At 29.5% G+C, this 25,991-nt stretch overlaps 2 protein-coding genes across 2 annotated transcripts; one reads left to right on the top strand and one right to left on the bottom strand.

Moving 5' to 3' along the window:
• The first annotated feature begins 752 nt into the window (after nucleotides 1-752).
• On the top strand, nucleotides 753-4,949 carry LOC113867337 (eukaryotic translation initiation factor NCBP). The gene is made up of 6 exons (XM_027502598.1): nucleotides 753-1,076; nucleotides 1,754-1,849; nucleotides 1,949-2,053; nucleotides 2,150-2,227; nucleotides 4,107-4,226; nucleotides 4,309-4,949. The coding sequence occupies exons 1-6, from the start codon at nucleotides 903-905 to the stop codon at nucleotides 4,438-4,440; spliced, it is 705 nt and encodes a 234-aa protein (XP_027358399.1). The 5' UTR covers nucleotides 753-902; the 3' UTR covers nucleotides 4,441-4,949.
• Nucleotides 4,950-8,822: 3,873 nt separating this feature from the next.
• LOC113867239 (superoxide dismutase [Cu-Zn] 2) lies at nucleotides 8,823-15,139 on the bottom strand. Its single transcript, XM_027502408.1, has 7 exons — nucleotides 14,725-15,139; nucleotides 14,535-14,636; nucleotides 14,168-14,263; nucleotides 14,064-14,095; nucleotides 13,727-13,802; nucleotides 9,628-9,681; nucleotides 8,823-9,068 (listed from the first exon to the last, which is right to left on the bottom strand). Exons 1-7 carry the CDS (start codon nucleotides 14,825-14,827, stop codon nucleotides 9,040-9,042), a joined length of 492 nt encoding a protein of 163 aa, XP_027358209.1. The 5' UTR covers nucleotides 14,828-15,139; the 3' UTR covers nucleotides 8,823-9,039.
• Between the last annotated feature and the right edge of the window lie 10,852 nt (nucleotides 15,140-25,991).

Below are 25,991 nucleotides of genomic sequence, written 5' to 3'. Positions count from 1 at the left end.
CTCTCTTTGATGAATGTGGTATTGAGGTTTGACTCATTTGAAAAAGAGGTCAATCTTAAAGAAAATCATACGTCTATGCAGATGAAATAAAATAAAAATAAATATAAAAGACTTTTTCAAAAAACAAATACTTATAACTATAAAAAATAAAAAAAAAGATTTCAAAAATTTGAACAAAGAAAAAAAAAAGTCAGAGAAAATGAAATGAAACACTGTGCTTTCTTTTTTCAAAAAGACTATTTTGTATTAAAACAAATATTTTATAAAAAAATATATACTAAAAATAAATTTAAATTAATAAACTAATTATATTCATCCACGGTATATCTTCAAATCCCAGGTACCTCGTTATTTTTTATTTTAAATATAACATATCTTTAAAATTGTCTTTTTTCCCATTCCCATAAAAAAAGACCTTCAACTTCAAGGTCCCTAATGTTATGTCCCCTCTATGAATTCTTAAATAGAAGATAAATTGTCATATATAATTAAAATAATTATTATTTTAATTATAATGATTTAATGAAATGACTATTTTAAATTAATATTCAGTGAATTTTTAAGATATTATTTGAATAACTTACTATTTTTTTGAATAATTAATTTATTTAAAATATTCATTAAGATAAATAAAAATCATTAATAAATTATACCTGATTAATATTATAAAAAATAAAACGTTATATTTTTATAAAAAACTTGTATTTTTCATATTTGAAATCTAATATAAGACTAGACAGAATCAAGAAATGAGGGAAAAAAAAGAAGAAAAAAAGTTAAAATATTTGAGAACTGAAGCTACCTATAAAGCTTAAAACCCCAAACACAATTTATCTCTCTGATCTGAACCTCAACACTGAAAGCAGAAGGAAAAAAGGGGCTTAGGGTTTTGGGAAGCGATAATGGATTTGACAGCGGAGAAGAAGGAGTCTGAGAACAACAACAACAATAACCCCGAAAGTACTCATCAAACGTTGGATTCTTCTTCTCAATTGGCAGCTGATGCTAACAGCAACAGCAAAGAAGCCGAAGAACGACAAGCCCGTGACCTTAAAGCTGGTCTTCACCCCCTGAAGGTTCAAACAGTACCAAAAATATTATTATTATTATTATTTAGGGTAATTTTGACGTTGAGCCGATGCTTTTCTTTTTTAATAATTTGTATGCAATGCGTTAAATGAAAAGTCTGGTGATTGATATCTAGATTTTTAATGTTTCTTAGTTTTTTTTTTTGTTGAGATTTCGGGATTTTATTAGCGATTTATGGATATAACTGAAGTTTGCAGTTACGCATAGACATGCTGAGGTGGAATATAATGAACCAAATCGGAAGTTTTGGGTTGCGGGTATATGTTATTTGATGAGGAAGATAATGAATGGTTAAAAAATTTCGCATGTTTTTGTAAAGGTTTTGATTAAGGGTAGCTTGCTTTGATTTATCACTGTGCCTCCAGAGTCTTATTTTTTTTGGTTTTTTTTTTTTACAATAGAAATGGTTGTGATCCTGGAAGAGTTGATCAAATGCTATGTTGGGTGTAGTGGGTTGTTCTTCTTTGATGCAGATATGTGGGAGATGATTATGCTCTGTTGATTAGATTTGGCTCTTAATGATTTGACATGCTTGTAGATTATGTGTGGTGGGCTGGTGGCTATGCTTATTTATTTCACTCTATCTTTGTGTGGTTTACTGTTTGTGCAATTTTACATTTTGGTTGATTTATTTTGTGTCGGTGGTGGTGGTCTTTATGAGCAGCACAAATTTGTATTTTGGTACACACGTCGAACGCCCGGAGTTCGAAATCAAACATCGTACGAAGACAACATAAAGAAAATTGTTGATTTCAGTACGGTAAGGTCTTTTGCTTTATGAGGGACTATAGTTGAATTGTAGTTTATATTTCATTAAATTTTCTTACTTTGGCAAATGTGGGTGTTAATACTATTATAGGTTGAAGGATTTTGGGTCTGCTATTGCCATCTTGCTCGTCCTTCTTCTTTGCCTAGTCCAACAGATTTGCACCTTTTCAAGGAAGGAATTCGTCCCTTATGGGAGGTAGGTTCTTAAAATGTGTAGCTGGAGTTGTATTTTCTTGTTGATTGAGAATTATAAGCTGTTCCATTTGACATGGTGCATGACTTTCTTCTGAAGGACTCTGCTAACTGCAATGGTGGTAAATGGATTATACGATTCAAAAAGGTTGTCTCAGGTCGTTTTTGGGAAGACCTGGTAAGTGCAAAGATTTTCTTCCAAAGCATCTTTTGTATCTTCCTTGATAAAATGTTAACACTTTAATTTATTGAGTGTTTATTTAAATTTGTTCTTCCATCAAATAGTTTTAATGAAAATTTGGTTTTTGATAGATCTCATTTACAGCTTCATTTGATACATGTAGTTGATCCCACTAAATAGAATATTTCTTGGTTGTTGTTGTTGATATCTAAATTTGCCATTAAAATTATGCTATGTTCAAGTAATTGAAATGTTTTATGGGCCTAAAATGTTCCGTTGTTGATTTTTTCAACAGAAAGTGAAGACAGAACCTAGTTTTTGATTACCATTTATAAAATAGAAATTTGTCTCTGAACTACTCCGTTTGTGAAGCATGATTTCTATGTTCCACAGGGTTGTTCACAGTGCACACATTTGAGGTTGTCTAGGTTACAACTTGACATATTTGTCACTTAGTTTGGGGTGGGAAAATGTTTCAGAAGCCCTGTCAACATTTTTTTAACCGAAAAAGGAAAATGAAAAGACTTGTTTTGTTAGTTCAAAAAGTGAATTCTTCTAGTTAGCACTGAGTGGATGGCAGACTAGTAGATATTGGACCCACTGGGCCTACATTTCTTGTGTGGAAGCTAAGAGATATTGGGTGCTAATTTAACCAGTTGCTGTTTTCATCGTAAGAAAATTACTTACCAAAATGGCTGCCCCCACCAAGTTTGTTTTTTGTTTTGTATTTTTCCCTCTTTTGTTCTGTTTTATAACTATTAAGCCCTTTGATTTTTGGGGTGATATATATTTAGTTTAACCCTATGTGCAAGTTAAGATCAAATCGAAAGCAGCCAATTAATATTTGAACTTAATATAGAACCACTGAAACCTACTAATCCTTTTAGAAACACCAGGACTTGTGGGTACTTGGTTTTGTTGCCCAATTAGTTTTTGTCCATTGTCCTTGCAGTGGAATAATGTTGAGTAGCTAGGCCTCCATTAATCTACCTGTCATTTGATTTGTGCAAAAAAATTTTGTTTATTTTCCACAAAAAATTCCACTTCATTATATGATATGAACTAGTTAATAAGTAAGTTTCTATCAAATAAAGTTGGTGCGTTCCTGATAACTAGAGGAGGAAGCATTGATAGAAATTGATTTGGAAAGTAATTCTGTTTATTGATTTCCATGAAGTTGTTTCTGTGGAAGCTATTTTCTTCTTGTGCAGAACAGAATCACATTAATGGGACTAGCTAATTTTCAAATAATGTAAGGAAAAATTTCTGATTTTCTTTTTGTTTGCTAATGAGTTTAGCACATAAGTACCTGGTTGGTTTAAAATTTATCTGCCGCTGCAATTGAGAAGTAGGACTATTAAGCTCAATGTAAAGGACTTTTCTAATTTGTCAAGAAGTGGTGGAATTCTTCATTTATTATGGTAAATGACTTTCTTCTTGAATCCTGAGTGCCCTTTCTTTTTCTTAGACCATTTTTCTAAATATAGCCGGTAGCTGGGTATTCTATCAAGTAATCATAAACCTTACAATGGATAGCAACCCACTGCTTACGATATGTAGCTAACACTAGATCATCTGTGATGGCTAATTTTGTATACTGTTGTGAGGTTTTGAATGATGCTGATTCTTTGGACATTAATGTAAACAGTATGCAATGGCTATTTAGCAAATGATATACCTTTCATTTGGTTTCCACATTAATATTGTATACTGTTGTGAGGTTTTGAATGATGGCAAATTGTTGACCAGCTAAATTACCATTTGGAATATATCTTTGTGAATTTGACTTCATGACATACCATTGATTCTACTTATATTTGTGTCTTCTATTGTTGGAGACTTGAAATTTGTAATAGCATTACATGGCTAAGTGCAGGTTCTTGCCTTAGTGGGTGACCAATTGGATTATGGGGATAACATATGTGGTGCTGTACTGAGCATTCGTTTCAATGAGGATATATTGAGTGTGTGGAATCGCAATGCTTCTGATCATCAGGTTGGAATTATTACTGATACTTTGCAATTGCGAATATACATTCATATTTGTCCTTAGTAATGTTCCTGCTTTCTCATTACAGGCTGTAATGGCTCTGAGAGATTCAATTAAACGTCACTTAAAGCTTCCTCACAGCTATGTTATGGAGTACAAGCCCCATGATGCCTCTCTGCGAGACAATTCATCTTATAGGAACACTTGGTTGAGAGGCTAAAGAAGATACAACCGTGTTCTTGCCGAAGTCCCTGCTGTCGAAGCTATATTGTATACTGACACAGCTTTCACTCGGCCAAACTAATCATTGGCTACATTCTAATGATGGTGCTGAGTTTTCCAGGACTGGTTTCTGTCTTTTGAATTCAATGTGCTACAACTACATTTTGACTGCTTTATGTAGTTCCATTTGGTTACTTGGGTTTCTCTCTAATTTCATGTAATGTGTTACTTCATTGTTGTAAATAAAGTTTCTCGTGTTGTTGCCTTATAACCTCGCTGAAGGAGAGAAGCATTTCCTTTTATTTTCATCCAAATCATGGATGATAGGTACTTCAGTAGTGCATTTTGACACAAAGACACAATCCTTTAAACTGAAGAAATTTTATTTATTAGGGTCTACTTGTGTCTCCACTTGAACACTGTTGTGATAAGGTCTCAATCTGGGGGGTTTTAAGCATAATGGTTAATACAAATGTTATAAAATGAGATTAGTTAGCGATCCATCGCGAAACACACTTTTTTCTGTCAATAGATTTGATTAATTTAATATTATTAAAACATGTTATAAAATGTGACGTGGATGATAATATAGCATTTATACTTCCATTTTTTTATATATATTTTTTAATCTCAGTTTTAAGAGACAATATAATTTTACTAAAAGCATAATGATACAATGTTATTGATGAAACATCTTGACTATATTATGTTTTAATAAAATTATGAGCTAACTTTAATTTTATGTGAACATAACAAATTAAGTTCAATCTAAAATTTTTGGAAGACCAAAATCTGATTTAGCCCACTTTTTTAAAATCCATTTGTGAGTGAAGCCATGCTTTGGCCGTTCTATTTGTATCGCAGGGATAACTAGAAAAATTAAGGGCCGTTTGTTCTCTTTTTAAATATATTTTTTTGTTTTCAAAAATAAAAAATATAAAAACTTGTTTGTTAATTTAAGTTTTAAAAATAATTTTTAAAAATAATTTTTTATTTTCAGTTTTTACGATTAAAAATCAGAATTACTTTTAGGATGCTTTTATTTTTATTTTTCTATTTCTCTTTCCAAAACTAATGAAAACTCAATTAAAAACAGTCTTAAAAAATAAATTATCCAAAAAAATTTTATTTATATTTTTTCTTAAAAACAGTTTTATTAAATTGTTTTAAAATGTAATTTTTAAAAAATAAAATAAAAACTAAATCAAACAAGTCCTAAATTTATTCCCCTCTACGGTTAACATAATTTGAAATTTTGTGGAATTATTTACACATAGTTTACCTTTTGTTCTCACCCTGCCATAATTTTTATGTTCTATTTTAGTAGGCTGATATATCACTGTTTGAAGCCATTGGATTTCCTTACTCAATCCGGTTGAGAAAGTAGGGGTGTGATGGACGACACCAACAAAAAATGGTTAACGACAGGAACCACATTAAAAAAAGCACCACAAAATTAGTGAAAATTGTGATAGGAGAGATAGTTTTAAAAAAATTATCTAATGGAAAAACTATCTAAAAACTAGAAAGTCAATGAAATTAAGAAAAATTACAAGTATTCAAAAATACCTGCTAATTTGATTGTTCTTCTATTTATATTTATCCTTGTAATTACTAACTACTGCTTTAACAGATTTAATAGCATTGTAATTAACGTCTTAATTGATTCATATCAAATTGCAAGCAATAATGGTCAAAACTCACGAGCCAAATAGTTTGACGATATAAATTCAATTTACGAAATGGATAAATTTTTTAATGGTGTTATCTTTCATAGATTTTCTTTTTTAAAAAATAATATAAATAAGTAAAATTTTTAAAATACAAAAACCTAATTATAAATTTTGTGAAACTATAAAGACCTACAAATTAATTTTACTTCTATTTTTTAAACCATAGGTGATATATTTATGAAAAATGAATCAATGCCTCTAAAATTTCTCAATTACGCATGAAAAATATGTTTTATGCCTTTGGTATTTAAATATTGATTTATGAATAAAAACACTGAATGTTGTAATTTATTTTTGGTATAACTGTAAAGTTGTAATACAGGTATTATTCACAACGAATATTTGTATAATGGCCTTAAATTAGAAGATCCACTCTTAAGGCAAGCAATCTAACAAAATAGAATTGAAAATATGTAACGGAAGAATACAATGAATTTGCTTTAAAACTAACGTTTATGCTTGAATATTGATCGGTACCATGGACAAAGCTTTGAAGAACATGTAAAACTACTGATAATATTTTCTGTTCTTAACGGACCATTCCTACTCACAGGAATTGTTGGTTAAACAGTATCAACCATTTAAGCTCATTTTGTGATTATTTTTAAAATATTAAATGTAATTAAAACGATCCAAATTAATCTATAAAATAAATTTTAAGTTGAAACATGTCACAGTAGAAAGAATTAATTCTTGCTCTTGTAATTTGTCAAACAAGTTTCTGAATCAAACCAAACCGCATCTATAATACATTTATATTATTTTTCTATTATATTAGATATAAAATGAAAATATAAAAGGATTAGAAAGCCAAGCAAATATTTAATATACAATCATAAAATTCAAGTTGGTTCAAAAAATAAGTCCTTAATATAAATTGATCAAGAGAATAATGAATTGGTTAACTTACTAAACTCTTTAACAATGTTTTGAGATTTAAAATATGCCAAATGAGTAGAGGAATAACACTTTGGTTTCTATATTCAAAAGCACGAAAAAGGTGACTGAGCATAGATTAAAATAATAATTTGGAATGATAAAAATTTAATTTAATTTAATTTTATCCAGAAAGTTTACAATAAATGCTATATATCTTTTACAAATGAAAGTTTATGAAAAAGTACACTAAAAAAAAGGATATATATATATATATATATATATATATATATATATAATTTTTATTGACTTGTAAAAAGTATATGATTGTGTATTCAAAGAAGTGTTATGGAAGGAAGACTTTAGAAAAAAATGCATTTATGTAGCATACATTTGGTGCTATACAACATATGTATAAGAGAATAACTAAAAATGTAAAAACTCTTGCAAGTGTATTTAAGAACTTTCCTATAAAAATATGTTTATATCAAGATTTTGCTTTGAGTCCTTATTTAAGCTAGTTTAGATGTGCTTATGAGTGACATGCAAAAATTATTCCTAAATTAAATGCATATTCTTGATTAAGGAATCAAAATAGGAGGTTAACTCTATACTTGAGCTTTAGAAACATACTTTGAAATTTAAGGATTTTTTGCTTTAGCAGAAGAAAAAAAGAGTATACATATTGTAATTTTAATAAGAAACAAAATGATGATTATGCATTGAAAGTTAAAATTGAAGATGATAATATACTTAAGATCTCTAAGTTTAAATACTTGGGATCATAGAAAAACTAATGATGTTATTAATCAAATACAAGTCAAATTGTTTAAGTAAACAAATACATTATAGGATTATTTAAAGTAAAGTACCTATTGAGTTGAAAGAGTTTTTTTTTTTTTTTTGTATTACTTTACAATTAACTATCTTGAATGTTAGCGAATGTTAAACTTCAATAAAACAATATAAAAAAGTGAGAGTTGCATAAATAAAAATACTAAAATGAATAAACGATCACATAAGAGAAAACATAATATTATATAAATAAAAATATCAGAGTAACATCTAATGTGAAAAAAAATGATAATAAATTAAAGATAATTTAAACACGAGCAAAAGAAGACTACTAAAAATCCTAGTAAAGAAATCAATGACATAATTTTTCTAATAAAAAAGGATAGAGATTTAAATTTTTTTTGGATAAAATTATTAAAAAAATCTAACAATAAATAACAAATCAAAGAATTTATTTTTTAATCAGTTTAATGACATTTATAAGCTAATCTCACGTGATGAGATAAAACTTATTATTGTTATTTCCTTCCTCTTATAATAATATTGTATAAATATAAGGTAAAATTCTTCATTTACTCTATTCTCACTTTTCTCGACTGTGTATCCTTTCTTTTCTCTTTTCTATAAACAAATCTACTATTCTTTTAAAATTTTCCCTTTTAACTAACGTTGTTTTATTTTTCTTCAACAAACACTTTTATTAGGCTACTATTTAATCTAAATTTGAAATTAAATGAATAGTCATATAAAATAAATAATTTTAAGAAAATAAATTTCATTTAAAAATAAATACAAAACCAAAAGAATTTATCCAAACCACTGCAAAATATCAGTTTGAGTTTATTCGATTGACATTACATTCAAATTGAATCAGGTACTATTTTTATGTCGGGTTCAGATGACTTTTTGAGTAAAAATGAACTAAATTGAACTGTTAGACACTCGTAAATTACCCAACAATAAACTAGTTTATAGTAATCTTTTATTGCATTTATGGCTTATATAGATGGTATATCAACTTCAGCCCAGTCCTCGCATACTAGAGGGCAAGGAAACCGAGTAACAATGTAGTAGAACTTCAGCTTGTCATAAGAGTTGCTATACAGTAGTTACATCATGATTGTAATTTCATACAGAAATTAAATGAAATTGGATACACCATCTCTGAATATATTATCTGTAGGCAAACTATCCTAAACAGATGACTGAAGCCCAATGATACCTGATCAACAATTAGCAATTGTCAGACGTTTCAACATATAGAACAAGAAGCCGCAGGCCGAATTGTACAATGTCACATGCTACCACTTCAACTATATAACAGATAATGACTCAGTTTGAATAAATTTATCAATAAGAGAAGAAAATAAAGATATAAAAATAAATCAAATTTTTCTCATAAGGTAAAATCAACTTATGTACCTTATCTCTCTTAGAAGATCTTTCATTTAGCTTTATCAAAAGTTGGAGTATATAAATTGATTTTAACTTATGGGAGAAGTTTGATTCATTTTACCTTTTTGTTTCTTTTTTTACAAGTACTTATTGAGTAATTTATCCAAATTACACCCATATAACTTATCATGTTGTGAGTGAACAAGGTCTTATCATCCTTACTCAATAAGTGTTTCTATGACCGTACCTATTTAAGTTTGACAAGAAAAATTCATATTGTAGAGGCACTAAGCTACTAACAAATTATGCATGCAATGAATTCAAGCCCTGGAGTAGATCTTAATTGATTAATGTATGGAAAAAATATGAACAACAGTGAGCATTACCGCATGCTACTCTTGCACCTGCATTTCCAGTAGTCTTGCTGAGCTCATGCCCACCTGTTTCATAATAAACAGAAAGTCAAAAACTAAAAAATGGTGATGAGATATGATGGGCCAAATGCTACTAAGGCCAACCAAATAAGGGCAATTGGGGAAAGACCTATTTTCGTAGGCCAAGGTCGAAGGCGGACCGGTGGCGCAAGAGGTATGAAGAATTAGTTACAAAAGAGAGAATTTGTAGGGGATAACGAGTAGGGTTGGAGGGGAGATGTATATTCAGTTTTTCCTTAAGCTTAGGCTGGGCTTCTCTCCATTGTTGGGAGCGTTGCTCTTATCTTTTTGTTATCGCATTTGAATTTCAGTTCAATAAACTCATTTCTCTCAGAAATTTAATCCTATCAATTGGTGCTTTCATTGAGATCTTCACACTGATGCCAGAACCTTTGTGCATGCAAAGGAGAATGACGACACTGAGCTAAACTGGGTTCCTTGCTTGCTAGCGTCTGGGAAATTGCTCTTCCCCTTGCGGCAATGCAAACTGAAATCCGAGAGGGATTCCAGTGACAACAAAGTATTCTGACGTCACCAGGGAATTCACTGGACGTGATCGGAGGATCAAGAAAAGAGAAAACACACACCGGAGAAGGTTCATCGATACCTTATCCTGACTAGTATCGTTTCATGGCCAAACGGATTGAACTACCTGCATTCCAGGGGATCGATCTTGTTGGTTGGACTTCTAGAGCGAAGCCTATTTCACAATTCAAGGAACACTGCCTGAGGCTCGTGGTCAACTTGCGCATATTTGTATGGAGGGATTTGCGCATTGGTTCAAGGTGTTGAGGGAATCAAATCCTCAATTATCTTGGGAGAACTTGAAGATTGCTCTCTTCGATTGTTACGATGAACATCGTTCTGGAAATCCTTTTGCTCAATTGAAATTGTTGTCTCAGGAGCGAACAATTGACGAATATGTAGAGGAGTTTGAAATGTTGGCAGCTCAAAATTCCACCCATGCTAGACAATCAATATATGGGATTGTTCTTAGGAGGCGGCCTTAAGGAGGACATTCACTTGGAGGTTTTAATGCTGGAATTGCCAAATACAAATTAATTTCTACAGCGTGTATGTTAGAGTGAAAGCTTGGGAATGTTGATCAAGCTTAGTCCAACTTGGGATGTACGCAAGTTGTGTTTTGCGATAATTTTCATTCAAACCTAGCAAGTGCCAGGTAAGCAGGCTCTAATAGTGGTAAGCAAGTTTCAGAACAAATATCAAACCTACATACTAGTGAGAAACAAGAGAATGTGACTGCGAAGAAATTGGGTGGTGATGGATGGGAGAAACAAGGGGCTGTGTTTCGAATGTGGACAACACTATAGCCCCACCCATCAGTGTCCTAACAAGCAATTGCGTTTACTGCTTTGGGACAAAGAAGGTAACAACGAGGAGGATGTTGAGGAACTATCTGACTAGGAAATTATATGTCAGATGGTAGACCTGAATATGGTTTCAAATTGAGCTTTGGCCCTTCCAAGACAATCAAATTGGAACAATAGTTGCACGGGTTTCCCATATTGGTGCTCATTGATAGTGGAGCAAGTCATAACTTCATCACCAAGGAGTTGGTGATTTCTCTTGGGCTGCCAATTATAAGACCAGAGAATTTGATGGGTGTCTTGGCAATGGCAATAAATGTATGTCTCGAGGCCGATGTAAGGAACTAAACATTATTATCGGGAAGCAAAGGATTATGGTAGATGCTTATATTTTGGAGTTAGGGGGCATTGACCTGGTTCTACGGATGGAATGGTTAGAAACCTTGGGAAAAGTGAGGTCGGATTGGAAGAAGAAACTCATGACCTTTGAGCAGAATGGAAGGTCAGTGAATCTCAAAGGTTACCAAGTGAAGGATCAATGCCATACTACTGCATTGCAGGGACTTCTTCAGTCAATTGGAGTTCAAGATAAGTTGTTAGTCTATGAAGTTTAGGGAGAAAGGACTACAGCTGAATCGCAGGAAGCTTTACCTTCCCAATTCCAAGCTGAATTACTCCTTCTTAAGGAACAATACCTGCAAGTGTTCCAAGAACCTCAAGGTCTTCCTCCTGGCAAAGTTAGGATCATGCTATTGTGCTTAAACCAGGAACTAGTCCTGTCTGCGTGAGGCCTTATAGGTATGCCCATCACCATAAGGACGAGATTGAGTGACAGGTCAAGGCAATGTTAGATTCTAGGATCATCAAACAAAGTAAGAGCTCATTCTCTAGTCTTGTAATTCTAGTTATAGAGAAAGATAACTCTTGGCGAATGTGTGTGGACTATAGGGCTCTTAATAAGGTTATTGTGCCAAACAAGTACCCAATTCCAACTGTTAATGAGTTGATTGATGAATTATATGGGGCTAAGTTCCTTTCAAAGATTGATCTCCGTTTAGGCTGTCACCAAATAAGGGTGAAGGAGGATGATATTTACAAGATAGCGTTTCACACTCATGGTGGGCACTATGAGTACCTTGTAATGCCTTTCGGCCTAATGAATGCACCTTCAACTTTTCAGTCCACTATGAACTCTATCTTCTAGACTTGGTTGAGGAAGTATGTGCTAGTATTCTTTGACAATATACTAATATATAGTTTTACTTGGACTGATCATATGTGCCATTTGGGGAGTGTTTTAACCCCATTGCTACAACATCAGTTTTTTATTAATGAAAAGAAGTGTCTCCTTGGACAACCATCTGTGGAGTACTTAGGCCATGTTATTTCTTTAAAGGAAGTTGTCATGGATCCAAAGAAGGTCCAATTTATTAGAGTGACCAACTCCTTCCAATGCTAAGGGTTTTTAGAACTGTTTGGGTACTATTGACATTTCATAAGGGACAATGGTAAGATTGCTAGATCACTAACTAACTTAACCAAGAAAGAAGGGTTTTCTTGGAATGAAGAGGCTCTACAAGCCTTCAACACACTCAAGCACTGTCTCACGACATTCCTAGTTTTTGCATGACCTGATTTTTCCAAGGAATTCATGATAGTGTGATGCATCAGGACAAACAATAGGTGCTACTCTGATACAGGAAGGACAAACTATAGCTTATGTTAGCAAAGCTTTAGCTTCTCAGAACCTTAATAAATCGATCTATGAGAAGAAAGTCATGGCACTTGGCTTAGTAGTGCAACACTGGAGGCATTATCTTTGTGACATCCAAGGCACCAATGAGAGTGGTTCCTAGCTGGGATATGTGACATCTTGGGCGTTGATGAGGGTGGGAAGTGATCGCCAATGCAATGCACAGACAAGGAACGGCTTTTGGTAAGCTTCTAGTGGGAATGACATATGAATGAATCGAACATACACCAGAATAAACGAGATCCAAAAATTGTATATGTATGAGACTATACAGTTGAGGAAAAGTCTTGTGTTGGTTTGTAAGGATAGTTGTCAATCTCGAATAAGTTGTCGGGTGTTACAAGTGGTATTAAAGTAAGGTCTCTTCTAGTACGGTGTGGTTCGAGGGTTTGGAGGAGGCAAAGTTCTTGCACCTCCCCTATAAAAAAAAACTTGTAACTTTCTGCATCCCACAACTGTGTGAGGCACCTTTGGCCCTCTGCCCCTTTGAATGTTTTTTTTTACACCCAATAACTGCATATTTGATTTGTGCCGTGGAAAAGCTTTCTGCAGTATTTTCTTCTTTGTTAATAATACAATTTATATCCTTTTTCATTTTGGTCTCTCACAGCATCAGGCATTGAAGGAGTAGAATAGTTTGAAGCAAAATACTTGATAGTCATTAGGCAGTAAATAAGTAATCTCATTAGAGGAGTTAAGCTTACTAGATAAAAAGTTTCTGTAATATGAAAGGAAATATGCAGCCAAGCTGAGGTGGGTATATAAAAAAAAGGTGTATCTTAACAGAACAGCATCAATCAATTTGGACCACAGAAGTAATTTGCACCTTAATGGTATTCACAGCTTACTATCACATGAAAATTATTTCAATGAAATTATAATATAAAACATGTCTAGCGGAAACCAAAAGATATGTTTCAAAGTGGAAACCTAATGAAACATGTTCTGTGGCCAAACTATAAAATCTTACCCCTTCCAAGATCATCAGGATCAGCATGCACAACAACAGCCCTCCCAATTATGGAGTGAAGTCCACTAAGTGGAATCTACATATTGAAAGTGACAAAGGGAAAATTAAGTGTTCTAGACCCAATTAAACTACGTTCAAAACGAAAATAACAACCAACAAAAAACAATACTAAAGGAAAATCAGTATTGCATAACAACATTTGAACATGTGATCAATTTAATTGTGCAGATGGGCAGATCAGATAAAATGGGATGATTCTCTAAAACCACAAGGAATATCAAATTACCAAAGTGATATCTATTAAACACCAGACAACACACAAAGTTTAATTCTTTACCAGTCTATCTCTAATGGATATCTCAGCAACTCCTGCAAAGCAGAATAAATTAAAGTATCAAAATAAATTAAACATTAAAAAAGAAAAAGAAAAGCAGAATTTACCATCAGGGCCTGCAACAATGTTGCCCAAATCACCAGCATGACGCTCATCATCATAAGGAGCCCCATGATCCTTCTTGAGTGGATTGAAGTGAGGACCTGTGGTAAAGAACAATTTAAAGCTAAAAATTAATTAAACCAGCTACATGTTCAGCTTAGATTAATTGATATAAAATAAAATTACATTTTCCCACAAGTTCTATACTATTAAGCATATAAAACTAGTCCAAAAATAAATTGAGGCTTTCCATTATTCTTGGCTGTATATAACTGCTCAAAAGTCTAATTCTTTTTACAAATTAAACTATTCCTTTTTATATTTTCCTAGAAAAGATACAAATTGATGAAAAAAGTAATTAAGAAAAGGAACCAGTGGAGTTGCATCCATTGGTGGTGTCCCCAAAAGCATGAATATGGAAGGCATGAAGGCCTGGGGACAAGCCTGCTATTTTTCCTGTTACATGGGTGGTCCCTACACAATCACACCGAAACTAATAAGCGATAATAAGCATTGGTCAGAAGAAATATGAAGAGAGAGAGAGAGAGAGAGAGAGAGAGACCATTGGGGTGGTGAACAAAGTGAAGAGAACCTCTAATGTTGTTATCTCCAACGATGAGAGCCACAGCTTTGAGGGTTCCCTTTCCGGTTTCCATCCCATTCATATCAAATTACTGTTTTTCTGTCTATCCTATTCAAAATAAACCACTTCCCAGTGGGGAATAAAACAACCAACATAGACACTACAAAACGCTAAATTAGAGGTGTTCTCTATAAGGACAAACTCCTATAATCCAATCAAATTCACTCAATTCATTACAAACTTAGCAATTTGGTTCCGATAAATGGGTTTGTTCGGCTACAAAAATTAAAACTCGATTCAGTTCGGGTTGTGTCCTGAGCATGTGATTCCAGCAGTTAATATGGACTTGTTAAATCGGTCCAGTGTTAAACTTTTCCGATAAAAAACATGTCTGCAAAAATTCATAAAATGTTAAGCTTTATTTATTTGGTATTATATTGGAAGTTCAAATCAGATTTATTTATTTATTTCTTTAGTAAGTTAAAATTTGTCACCGCTAATCTGAATGGAATGTGTTGTCTCTTTTGTTAGCTCTAGCACTTACAATGTACAAACAAAATTTATCTTCTTGTTAAGGAATGGGCCTTCCCTAAGTGCTTGGATCTCGATTTTTTTTTTTTCTTTTAAACAGTCTAGACAGTTTACAATGATTCAATTATTTATAAGGCCTCGTGAGAAGGTAAGGGGATCCTGTTTTATTACTTCGTAAGCTCAAAAAAATATTTTATCAATTTTAATAATCAGACATTTGCTAAACAAAAAGGCAAGAGATAGCTAACTTAACTTATTTTATTTATCTTAAAAGGTAGATAGATAGATACAATCTAAGTATAATAAAATTCTTTTTTAAGAGAAACTTCTGTAATACCAAAAGTTTAGAAAGAATTAGATTGAGTTTGAAAACATAACATATTACTTTTTCATGTCCAAATTATGATACGAAGGAAAAGAAATAAAATTTATGATCTCACTCTTCTTAATGACATATGGTGTTATGATGATTTTATTTTATACATGAAGAAGGTCATAAGTTTTTTGTGAATCTTTTTTGCCATCAATTTCATGTCATATATGTATTGTTCCATCTACATAATATTATAACTTTTATACCTGAAGATTCTTTCAATTTAGAGCAACATATAACAAAAGAAGAGGTCTTTTTAGCTTTCCATGTCATGCATCCTTACAAGGCTCATGGGCTTGATGGGTTCCAAATAATTTTCTACAAATAATACTGACATGAAGTGAGTAGTTATCTAAGCAAACTAGTTAGTGATGCATTTGAGAAAGACACTTAAGATAATAAGTTCTCAGAGATTTTTATCTCTCTCATCTCAAAGTGGATCGTCCTAGAAATTTCAAGGAAATTTGGCCTATTAGTCTTTACAATATCCTTTACAAAGTCATAATAAAGTACTTGTTAAGAGGTTGAGATCTATTCTTTAGAATTTTATTGGACCTCTCTAGAGTAGTTTCTTCCGAGGTTAAGGTACTACAAACAACACAATTATTTTGCAAGAAATCGTTTATATGATGCACATGTTCAAGAAAAAAAAAGGAGATGTTGCTTTTAAATTAGACCTAGAAAAGACTTATGATCACATTAATTGGGAGTTTTTAAGGCATACTATCCTAAATTTTAGGTTTCTAAATAAAATAGTTACTCTTATTATGCACTATGTTACTACTCCATCAATGAGCATTTTATGGAATGAGAATAAGTTTTCTTCACTTTCTCCAAATTATGGCCTTTGCTAAGGTGATTCACTCTCTCCATATCTCTTCCTTTTGTGTATGGAAATGTTAGCTTTCACTATAGAAGTTTCAATGAAAAATAATAAGTGGCAACCAGTTAAGGTTAGCAAAAATGGCCTAACTATATATCATCTACTTTTTACTGATGATGTGCTTTTATTTGTCAAAGCTAAAAGTTCTCAAATTAGAATCACAAAGGAAATTCTCAACTGGTTTAGTGTTGTATCTGGTCTAAAGGTTAACTTGATAAAATCTTGGGCATATATTTTGGTTGGCATTAATGGTTGGAAACAAGTTAAGTTCACCTCTATCTCATGTAATCGTTTTCCTTCCCCCCTTGATAAGTATTTGGGTTTTCAAATGATCTTAGGCACAGTGAAAAGAAGACATTATGACTTCATTGTGGAGAAAATTCAACATAGGCTTGCTAATGGGAAATCTAATTTCCTTAATATAGAAGCGTTTAATTCTAGCTAAATTAGTTATTACAACGATCCCAACATATTGCTTACAACTGTATTGGTTGTCTCAATTTATTTGTCACTCAATTGATAAGTATGTGCATAATTTTTTTTGAATGAATAATGACGGAAAGAGAATTAACCTGGTGAACTGGGAATATAATGTGACTTTATTAGGTAAATGAGTTTGAGATATGATAAACAAAAAAGACAAACTCTGGATCCATCTGTTTGTAGAAAGATATAAGAAGAAAGATAATTTGTTAGATCATAATAAAGATGGAGGGTTTCACTCTTGGCAAGCAATCAAAAAGTCTAAAAATACTATGAGGGATGAGTTCACTTTTTGACTTGGTAATAGACATGTTTTCTTTTGGTATTATGACTAGTTGAGACTGAGCAAATTATGTTAACACACTTCCTATGTCGACATTCAAGATATAAAGTTGTGGGTTAAGGACATTTAGACTAGGGATGTAAACAGACCAAGCTGACTTAGCTTGGTTTAGGCCTGACCTTTTTAATAAAGAAATAAAGCTTAGGCTTTTTTTAAGGTCTATTTAAGTAAACAAGTTAGGTCTGAGTTATTTACAAAGCCTGTTAAACCTGACAAGCCGATTTATATATATATATATATAATTTAAAAATAGAGCTGTCAAAAATGTTTAAATAATAAAATTATTTAATAATATATTTTTATTTCTGTTATATTACAATAATATATTATGTTATAATTCTTTTTATTTATAATTATAATAAATAAAAATTATATTCTATTAAAAATTAAAAATATTTACACATAATTACAGTTTTAAAATAATAATTTTTTTAATAATAAATTATTATATTTGTTACATTTAAATAAGTTAAAGAATGATTAAATCTTTGAACAGAAACAAGACGCAATCAAAACTAAACGAAATAAAATAATAATATGATATTAGTATATTTTTATATTTTTAATTTTATTATTATTAATATTTAATTATTATATTAATACTTTTTCTTTATAATATTTAATTATTATATTAATATATATATATAGGACCATATAGTAAATAGTATAATTTTAAATAAATTATATATAATAATATATACTTTTTGTAACTTAACACGTATTTTCTTTTTATTGGTATAAATTTTTTGAGTAAAGTACTTATAAAATTTTTTTTAGATATCAGATCCACAGTACACAATAACACACCTAAATATGAATATGTCAAATTTTAAATAATTATTTTTTATAAATTTTATATAAATATAAATATATTTTTCTTAAAAAATATAGTTGTTAATATACATTCAAAATTCAATAATTATTAAATATTTATATAAAAAAATAAATAAAAAAATAAATTATTAATTAATTTATCAATTTATATATAATATATATATTTTTTAATTTATTATATCAATAATATTTTCTATATTATATTAATGTTATAGTGTAGTTAATTTGATGTATATTTATTAATTTAAAATAAAAAATAAATAAAATAAAATATTTTGTAATTATTTTTTTAATTTAATAATAATAATAATTATTGTCATATTATATATATATATATATATATATATATATGTTAATAAAATATAGTGCATTGAGTTTAAATTTTTATATTAAGTTTTATTACATATTTTTTGAGTAAGATAAAAGTTTAGAAATATAAGTTATTTTAATGTAAATATAAATTTTATTAATTATTACTATATGTTATTTTTTTTACATCTTTGAATTTTATAATATAAATATTTTTTATATATAATTTTTATAATGACTATTTATTTATTTATTTATTTAAATATAATAATTTTCTTTTAATTCATTCAACAAATTTTGTGAGTGTTATTTTTTGTTATCAATTTTATGTGTTTACTATGATTTTATTTATTGAATATTAGATATTTTTACCCAAATAAAATATAAATATCATAAAAAATAATTAAAATCTATAATACTTTTATTATAATTGTTAACATACATTTGAGATTTAATAATTTGTAAATATTTACATAAATAAAAAATTAAATTATTAGATAATTTATCAATTTATATTTTATATATAATTGTATGTTTTAATTTATTATTTTAGTAATATTTTTATGTATTACATTAATGTTAGTGTAGTTAATTTTACGTATATTTGTTAATTTAAAATAACAAATTAATAAAATAAATAAAATTAAATATGTTGTATTTATTTTATTTTTCTTTTAATTTAATTATTATTATTATTTTCATTATATATATATATATATTGCATTGAATTTAATTTTTTTTAAAATATAATAATTTTTTTCAGCTGATTCAACAAATTGTGTAAATGTTATTTTTTGTGATCAATTTTATGTGTTTACTATGACTTTATTTATTAAATATAAGATGTCTTTAAACAAACAAAATATGATCCTAAAAAAACTAAAATCTTTGATATTTTAATAATTTTTAAAAATAAATCAAGAAAAATAAAAATAAAAATTTATTTAATATGAAACATTTATAATTGGTGCTAAAATAATATTTTAAAAATTATTTATAAAATTATATAAAAATTATTATAATTGTTTAATAATTATCAATAACACAGATGAAAAGTAGAAAAATATGTAAACTAATTTATAATAAAATATTTATACTTTCATTAATATTAAGATTTTTTTGTTAGCAGGCTTTGTTAATGAGCTATAGGCCTGGCCAGACTGAAAATAAAGCCTTTATAACAGATAACAGGCCAAGCTCAGGCCTAATAATTATGTTACAGGATAGACTTGTTTAAAGTAAAGTTGGGCTTAGCCTGACTTATTTTCATCTCTAATTTGGACCCAATAGGGATGAAATTTTTCTTAAACTGTCACATGGGTACCAACATCAATTACTTCAATCATTTATCAATCTAACTTGTCAATAAGTAATCACGTAGAGGACATGTTTATTTGGTCAAATAGTTTAGAGGGAAGTTATACAGCTAAATATGATTTTAACTGACTCATTAGCAGGAGAACTCTATACCAGTATATTAGTTGAAGGTGTATTTGACGCTTTCCTTGTGCAAAAAAGATTAAATTCCTATTTTGACTTGTTTGTTGTGATGTCTTTCCCACAAATTACTTAAGGCATTATAAGAACTTAGTGTCTTCGCCCATTTGTTCAAGATGTAACATTTACATTGAAGTTTCTCTCTACTATGTTAGAGACTGTCCAACAACTAAGAAAATCTAGGTTCATGCAAGTTTATTGACTAAACATTTGCAACTTCCATTGATGCCAATAACTGAATTATGATTCAACATAAAAGAAATTCTCTCTTATTTTTAGCTACACTATGGTGGATATGGAGGATTATAAGTGCTGATTGCATTATAAAAGAAAGATCTCAAAGCACTTGGCTCATTGAGAGGCCTATCAAAATTTTGAATTCATCCTTAATGTAGATGAGATTAGGTAGAGTTGAATTTAGTGCTCTTATTAGAAATAAAGATATAAATTGGCTTAAAGGAGCTTTTGGGTTCATTAAGATTTCTAACAATATCCATACTGAATTGATAGTTATGCTTCAGAGGTTAAAAAATACTTGAAATTTAAATATCAAACATTTCTTGTGTTACTCTAACGTCACAGAGATCATAAATCTTATGATGGAAATTGTTCCATCTTTTCACAAGTATGCTAATTTCATTTGGAATATAAATGAGTGAGTGAGAAAAGATTGACAAATTACTACAAATGTGCATTAAAAAAAAAATTATATAATTAAGTGAGTACATATATATTAATACTATTTTCTTAAAATGAATAATTTATCCTTTAATTTTAATCATTTACATATAAGTATATATATGCTAAATCTTATTTTGGTTTAATTAGTAGATTTGTCTCTTAACTCTTCAAACAAGTCTCTTTTTTTTCTATATAAAAAATGTTAATTTTGTTGAAAAATTGTTATTCATCTTCTTCTTCCTTATAGTGAAAATACAACATATTTTGATGAATTTTTTTAGTTATTTCTATTTTTTTATTCTTCTTTTCTTTCTCTTTTTACTTCTCATCTATGCTTTCACGACTCGTTTCTTGAACCATCAAATTTCAAAAAATTGTTCATTTTTCTCATCTTCCTCTAATTTTCGTTCACTCTTATGTAAACCATTCCTCACTCCTTTTTTAAAATTTAAAACTTTTCTCTTTATTTGGTGACTTTTTTAGTTGGATCTTGAAATTAGAAGAGAAGACAAGAGTGAGGCAATAAGAGCAGTATCGAGGTTGGTATGATGCTATTATCACTGCCTAGCTCTTTGTCTTTTTCTATGACCCAAAGACTTAACTAAAAATTTCACTAAAAAAAAAAAGTAGATTTTTAAAGTTTAAAGAGAGAAGAGGTACATATAAGGGGTGATAAGAGGAGGAAAAAAAGAAAAAAATTTATCAAATTTTAAAGGGAGAGAGAAACACATCGTAAAAATGTGAACGAGTCAAAGGAAGAAGAAAAAGTGAAAAAAAAGAAAGAAAATTTTCTCAAAATATATGTTTTTATTAGAGTTCATGGGAAAGAACATAAATAATAAATTATTTTAAGGAAATTAACGTTTTTATGAAAAAAAATATTTAAAAAAAATTGAAATGAAAATAAAAAAGTTAGAGGTTCAAACTAATAATTAAAAAGTAATAGTTCAAAAGAGCGCAAGTACAGAAACAAAACTAACCAATCAGCTTAAAAAAAAACCATATCTCATAAGCTTCTCTTAGGAATAAGAGAAAAGCGAGAGTACAAAAAATTAAAACTTCAACTAACCCCTAATGGGCTAAGAAGTTAACACTTATTTATTTCCAGTATACGATGATATAAACTAATAATTTTACGAAACTAAATTGAGTTGTTAATTTCACTAATAACAAGTTTCAACCTATGTTTATGGCTAACATTTGATTTAACCAAATGTACTGCAGCCTGCAAGCTTAAAGTCCATTTCAGCCACTAAGGATGAGCATTGTCTCCAATAGCTAACAAAACAAAGGTCCCATGAATTGAACTACAACACACTACCTAACCTTTTGAGAGTTCACTGGATTATCCCCATTAATTGAGTTTAAGACTTTGAAAAAAAGGAAGATTCCATCCAATAATAGCCTCCTTCTTGCAGGTCGAATGAATCATAAACTGAAATATAATAAAGTTAGAGACAATATATTTAAGTAACTTCTTAATTAGCAAAGAAAAATAATTCTGATTACTAATTTTATTCCGAAACAGTACCTCAAACATTCTTGTTATTCCACAACATCCAAATTACAATTAGTTAAAAAGTTTAATTTAGTAAAACTGATTTTATTGAAAATAGTTAATTATTAATTTTGTTTTGGAATATTACTCAAACTAGCAATTTTAGTTAGTAACGAAGCTTGTGTAGGTCAATCACTTGCAAACTTATGCTATTCTAACAAGTAAAAGCATTGTCATGACCGTGGTAGGTTTATTCTCAGATATTTGATATAGTTTTTGATCGATAACTATTGCTTTTAGTTATGAGCTGATACCATAGTAAAGAATGAAGTCCTTTGACACAATGTATTGAGACATTGGTAAGGACGAGTTAGCATGCATGACATGACACATACATAAATTAAGAGATTAAAAACATAAATAAACTTATATTAGGCATTGCATAATACTACTGATTGTGCATTATACATGAAAAGTTATTATGTTATTTTTGCTTAATTAATATTTCTTATCTACCATGTATGAAATGTAGAACATAAGCTCACCTCTTTCCTCTACTTGTGTGTTACCTTTTCTTTCTTTCTTTTCTCACAAGGACATATGTGTTAGATGAATTTTGTCCTTTTGCAAATTTGTGTGACCTTTGCCAATAACAATGAGTGGTTCTATCATTATGCTACAAAGAAGATGTGAGAGTTATAGTACTTTAACTTAGAGAGTGTTTAAAATTTCTTTAAAATATCGTACTATGCAATATGTTGAATTTAAGAGAAAAGTTAAATAATCATTATCAAAAGTGAATATTGGAGAGTAATTCCACACAGAACCACTCTCAAAAGTTTTAGCATAGAGAGTAGTTCAGACATTAATCATTCTCTAAACTTTAAACTTTAATTCAAAACACTCTTTCAACACATTTATAAGCTATAATTTAAGTTTACATATAATATTAGTTTGGTATTTGATATCTTTTTTTTAGAGTCGTTTAATATGAAATAGCTCTTCAAAAAATACTTTTAAGAGTGGTTCCACATCAATTACTCTCCAAACTCCACCTCTAAAGGCGATTATTTATGAATTGCTATCCAAAGTAAACTTTTGAAAGCGGTTGCTTTTGGAGACTTCAGAAAGCAGTTGCTTATGAACTGCTTTTCAAATTAACTTCCAAGAATAGTTATTTGTGAGCAGCTCTCAGATTATTTTTTATAAATTTAAAATTATTACAAATTTTAGCATATTTAATAAATCATATATTATTAAAAACAGTGCAAATAGAACAATATCTCAAATATAGAGTTTGATATTCTAGAATTTCAAAAGAAATAAATACTACATATATCAATTAATTATTAAATCAAATTGAGAATAATTGAATGTTCCAAAGTAATAGAACAATACACACAAAAGACACATACAAGATTATAATTACATTGAACTACATAAAATAATGTGTTGGTTAATGTGTCCTTTAAATATCTATGATACAAATATGCACTTATTTCTTTTGGAGTTGTTGAATTCTATTCCCAGAAAAAATTAGGATTTGAAATTTTATATAATACTAAAGATAAAAAAACAAAACAAACTAGTCAAGTTAAATATAAACAAAATGAACAGATACTTAACTTAAACAAATAAAAATGATTAATTAACGCCCAAACTAGAGAGACAACATTTCATGGATAGATAACTATAAGCTTCATGCACCTCGTGCTGCTATTCATCGTGTGACTATTGAGTTCAAGATGAGTACATGTAACGACAATTCTGCTTGATAGATTTACTTTTGACCCTTTGCACCTGCCACTGCCCACTCTATCTAACACTTTTGAGGGTGCACCACCACTCGTTGTTTATGCATCTATGTTAGTTACCATGGTACCTACTTCTTCCATTCCTACGTTGGAGCCTGATGTTGGGAATCGTATACGTGTTAACAACAATAAAACATACGAATTCTCATATGTCTACGTGATTATTATAATTTCAAAGCAAGGATATAAACACAAATTTGGTTAATAATTACTTAGTTTTGACAAAAGTGTTAGTCATAATTGCATTTCTTCAAGTATCCACATGAACAAAATGTCAAAGTTCTCTGCCATCGTTATGTTAGTAGTCATGCAAGAGTGAGTAATGCTACACTCGTCAGGATTACACATCTATTGTGCTCTTATAAAAGGAAAACCCTAACAAGCATAGTTCAATCTCTAAACTTCTTAATTACGAGTTTTGCTCAATTAGGTGATAATATAGTCTAACTAGCTAGAATTTGACTTCTTAACGAGTTTATTTTTGTGTGCGACCTTATAAATTATTTTAATATTTCATTCATGATATTCATATATAAACTATTTAAATTTAATATCATGAATAATGAATAATATAGCTAGAAACATATTATTTCAAAATACCACAAATGCTATTAAATTGATAACCTATTTATAAGATAATATATAAATTATATGGTTAGTCCCTTTATCCTCATATCTAATTGAACACAAGTTATAAAACATCTCACTTTGTAAAAAGTTTAATTTTATTTTCTTAATTTCCAATCATATATTTTTAAATAAATATCTTATATTTATTTTATTGCATAGTTATACATTTCATAGTCTAATTCTATCTATATATTATTTTTGTTACATAGGAGGGAGAAATTTTACCTACATTATTTACATTCATCCACATAACTTATTTTATATTTAACCTCTAACTTTATAATCACTTTGTTATAAATTATGTTTGATGAGATTAAAATATAAAAATCTTTATATACGATTCACAATGACTTCAAGTCAAAAGAACATATATACTACTATTACATTGAGAATTCTTTTATGACATTTGTGTAGTAATCTATAAATATTTTCATAATAAGTTAATCTAATACATCATTACTCCTAATATATATCTGGACAAAAATTTGATATCTCATTCATAATGAGACCTAATCATCGGTCTACTTAGACACTAGTTTCAACATATTATATTATAATAATAATAATAATATTTTACTAGAGATATTTTATAAATGATAATAAATAAGATCTCACAGTTAAGTCATTAATTTGATATCAATTTGTATTTACAACTTTAAGGACATCATCAAAAACAAAATTTAATTTGTATTACCTAATTATTAAAATAAATTTGTGAAGTCCGCAATGCACTTGTATCGACCTGCCACTTTCATTGTTACCATCGCGGATGATGAGAGACCCTCCTAGAGGACCCTGTTTCGAAGATGTACTCTCCGACCACCACCTAGTTTTGTTTTTTATATATGCAGATAGTGGGAGGAGAAATTTTTTGTACTGTTCTTATCTTCAGTGTATTTTGTATGTGGACACTAGGGTATTGGTTTTAGCCACTCTAGCAGCTGACATAATCAAACCAAAAGTTAATATTTCAATCAATGAACCATGACAGTTAAATAGACTAAAAATAATAATTTGTGAGAAAATAAAAATTATAGCCTAACTAAATGTTTTATTGGGACTAAATTTAAATTGTGCAACTTTTGTAAGAACAAAACACTTTATTAAAAACACACTTAATTTAAGGAATTTATTAATGGTTAAAACTCGGTGCTTTTTAGCTTTTGGAAATCATGTAGTAATTTCATTTCCATTAATTGCAGAAGCGATAAAATAAAATATTCTTCTTCTTCTTTGATTCCTCTCTTTTGCATTTCCCTCCTTGTAATTACTATTAGTTTCTGTGTTAGCCTTGCGATTATTGCTTTTGATTAGTTTTTTCAATTGATAAGCATAACTAGAATATTGTAGAAGGAAAGAGAGCAGAGAAT

Source organism: Abrus precatorius, unplaced genomic scaffold (genome assembly GCF_003935025.1).
Source record: "Abrus precatorius isolate BTA unplaced genomic scaffold, Abrus_2018 Scaffold5, whole genome shotgun sequence".
Taxonomy (NCBI): Eukaryota; Viridiplantae; Streptophyta; class Magnoliopsida; order Fabales; family Fabaceae; genus Abrus; species Abrus precatorius.
This window is presented reverse-complemented; position numbering and strand designations above follow the sequence as displayed.

Bases quoted from the DNA above. Each gene is read 5' to 3' on its own strand.
- LOC113867337 (XM_027502598.1), top strand. From the start codon at position 903: ATGGATTTGACAGCGGAGAAGAAGGAGTCTGAGAACAACAACAACAAT. The intron at 2,054-2,149 runs GTAGGTTCTTAA...TTTCTTCTGAAG, and splicing joins GAATTCGTCCCTTATGGGAG to GACTCTGCTAACTGCAATGG. The intron at 4,227-4,308 runs GTTGGAATTATT...TTCTCATTACAG, and splicing joins GCAATGCTTCTGATCATCAG to GCTGTAATGGCTCTGAGAGA.
- LOC113867239 (XM_027502408.1), bottom strand. From the start codon at position 14,827: ATGAATGGGATGGAAACCGGAAAGGGAACCCTCAAAGCTGTGGCTCTC. The intron at 14,637-14,724 runs GTCTCTCTCTCT...GTGATTGTGTAG, and splicing joins CTTTGTTCACCACCCCAATG to GGACCACCCATGTAACAGGA. The intron at 14,264-14,534 runs GTTCCTTTTCTT...TCTTTACCACAG, and splicing joins CAATGGATGCAACTCCACTG to GTCCTCACTTCAATCCACTC.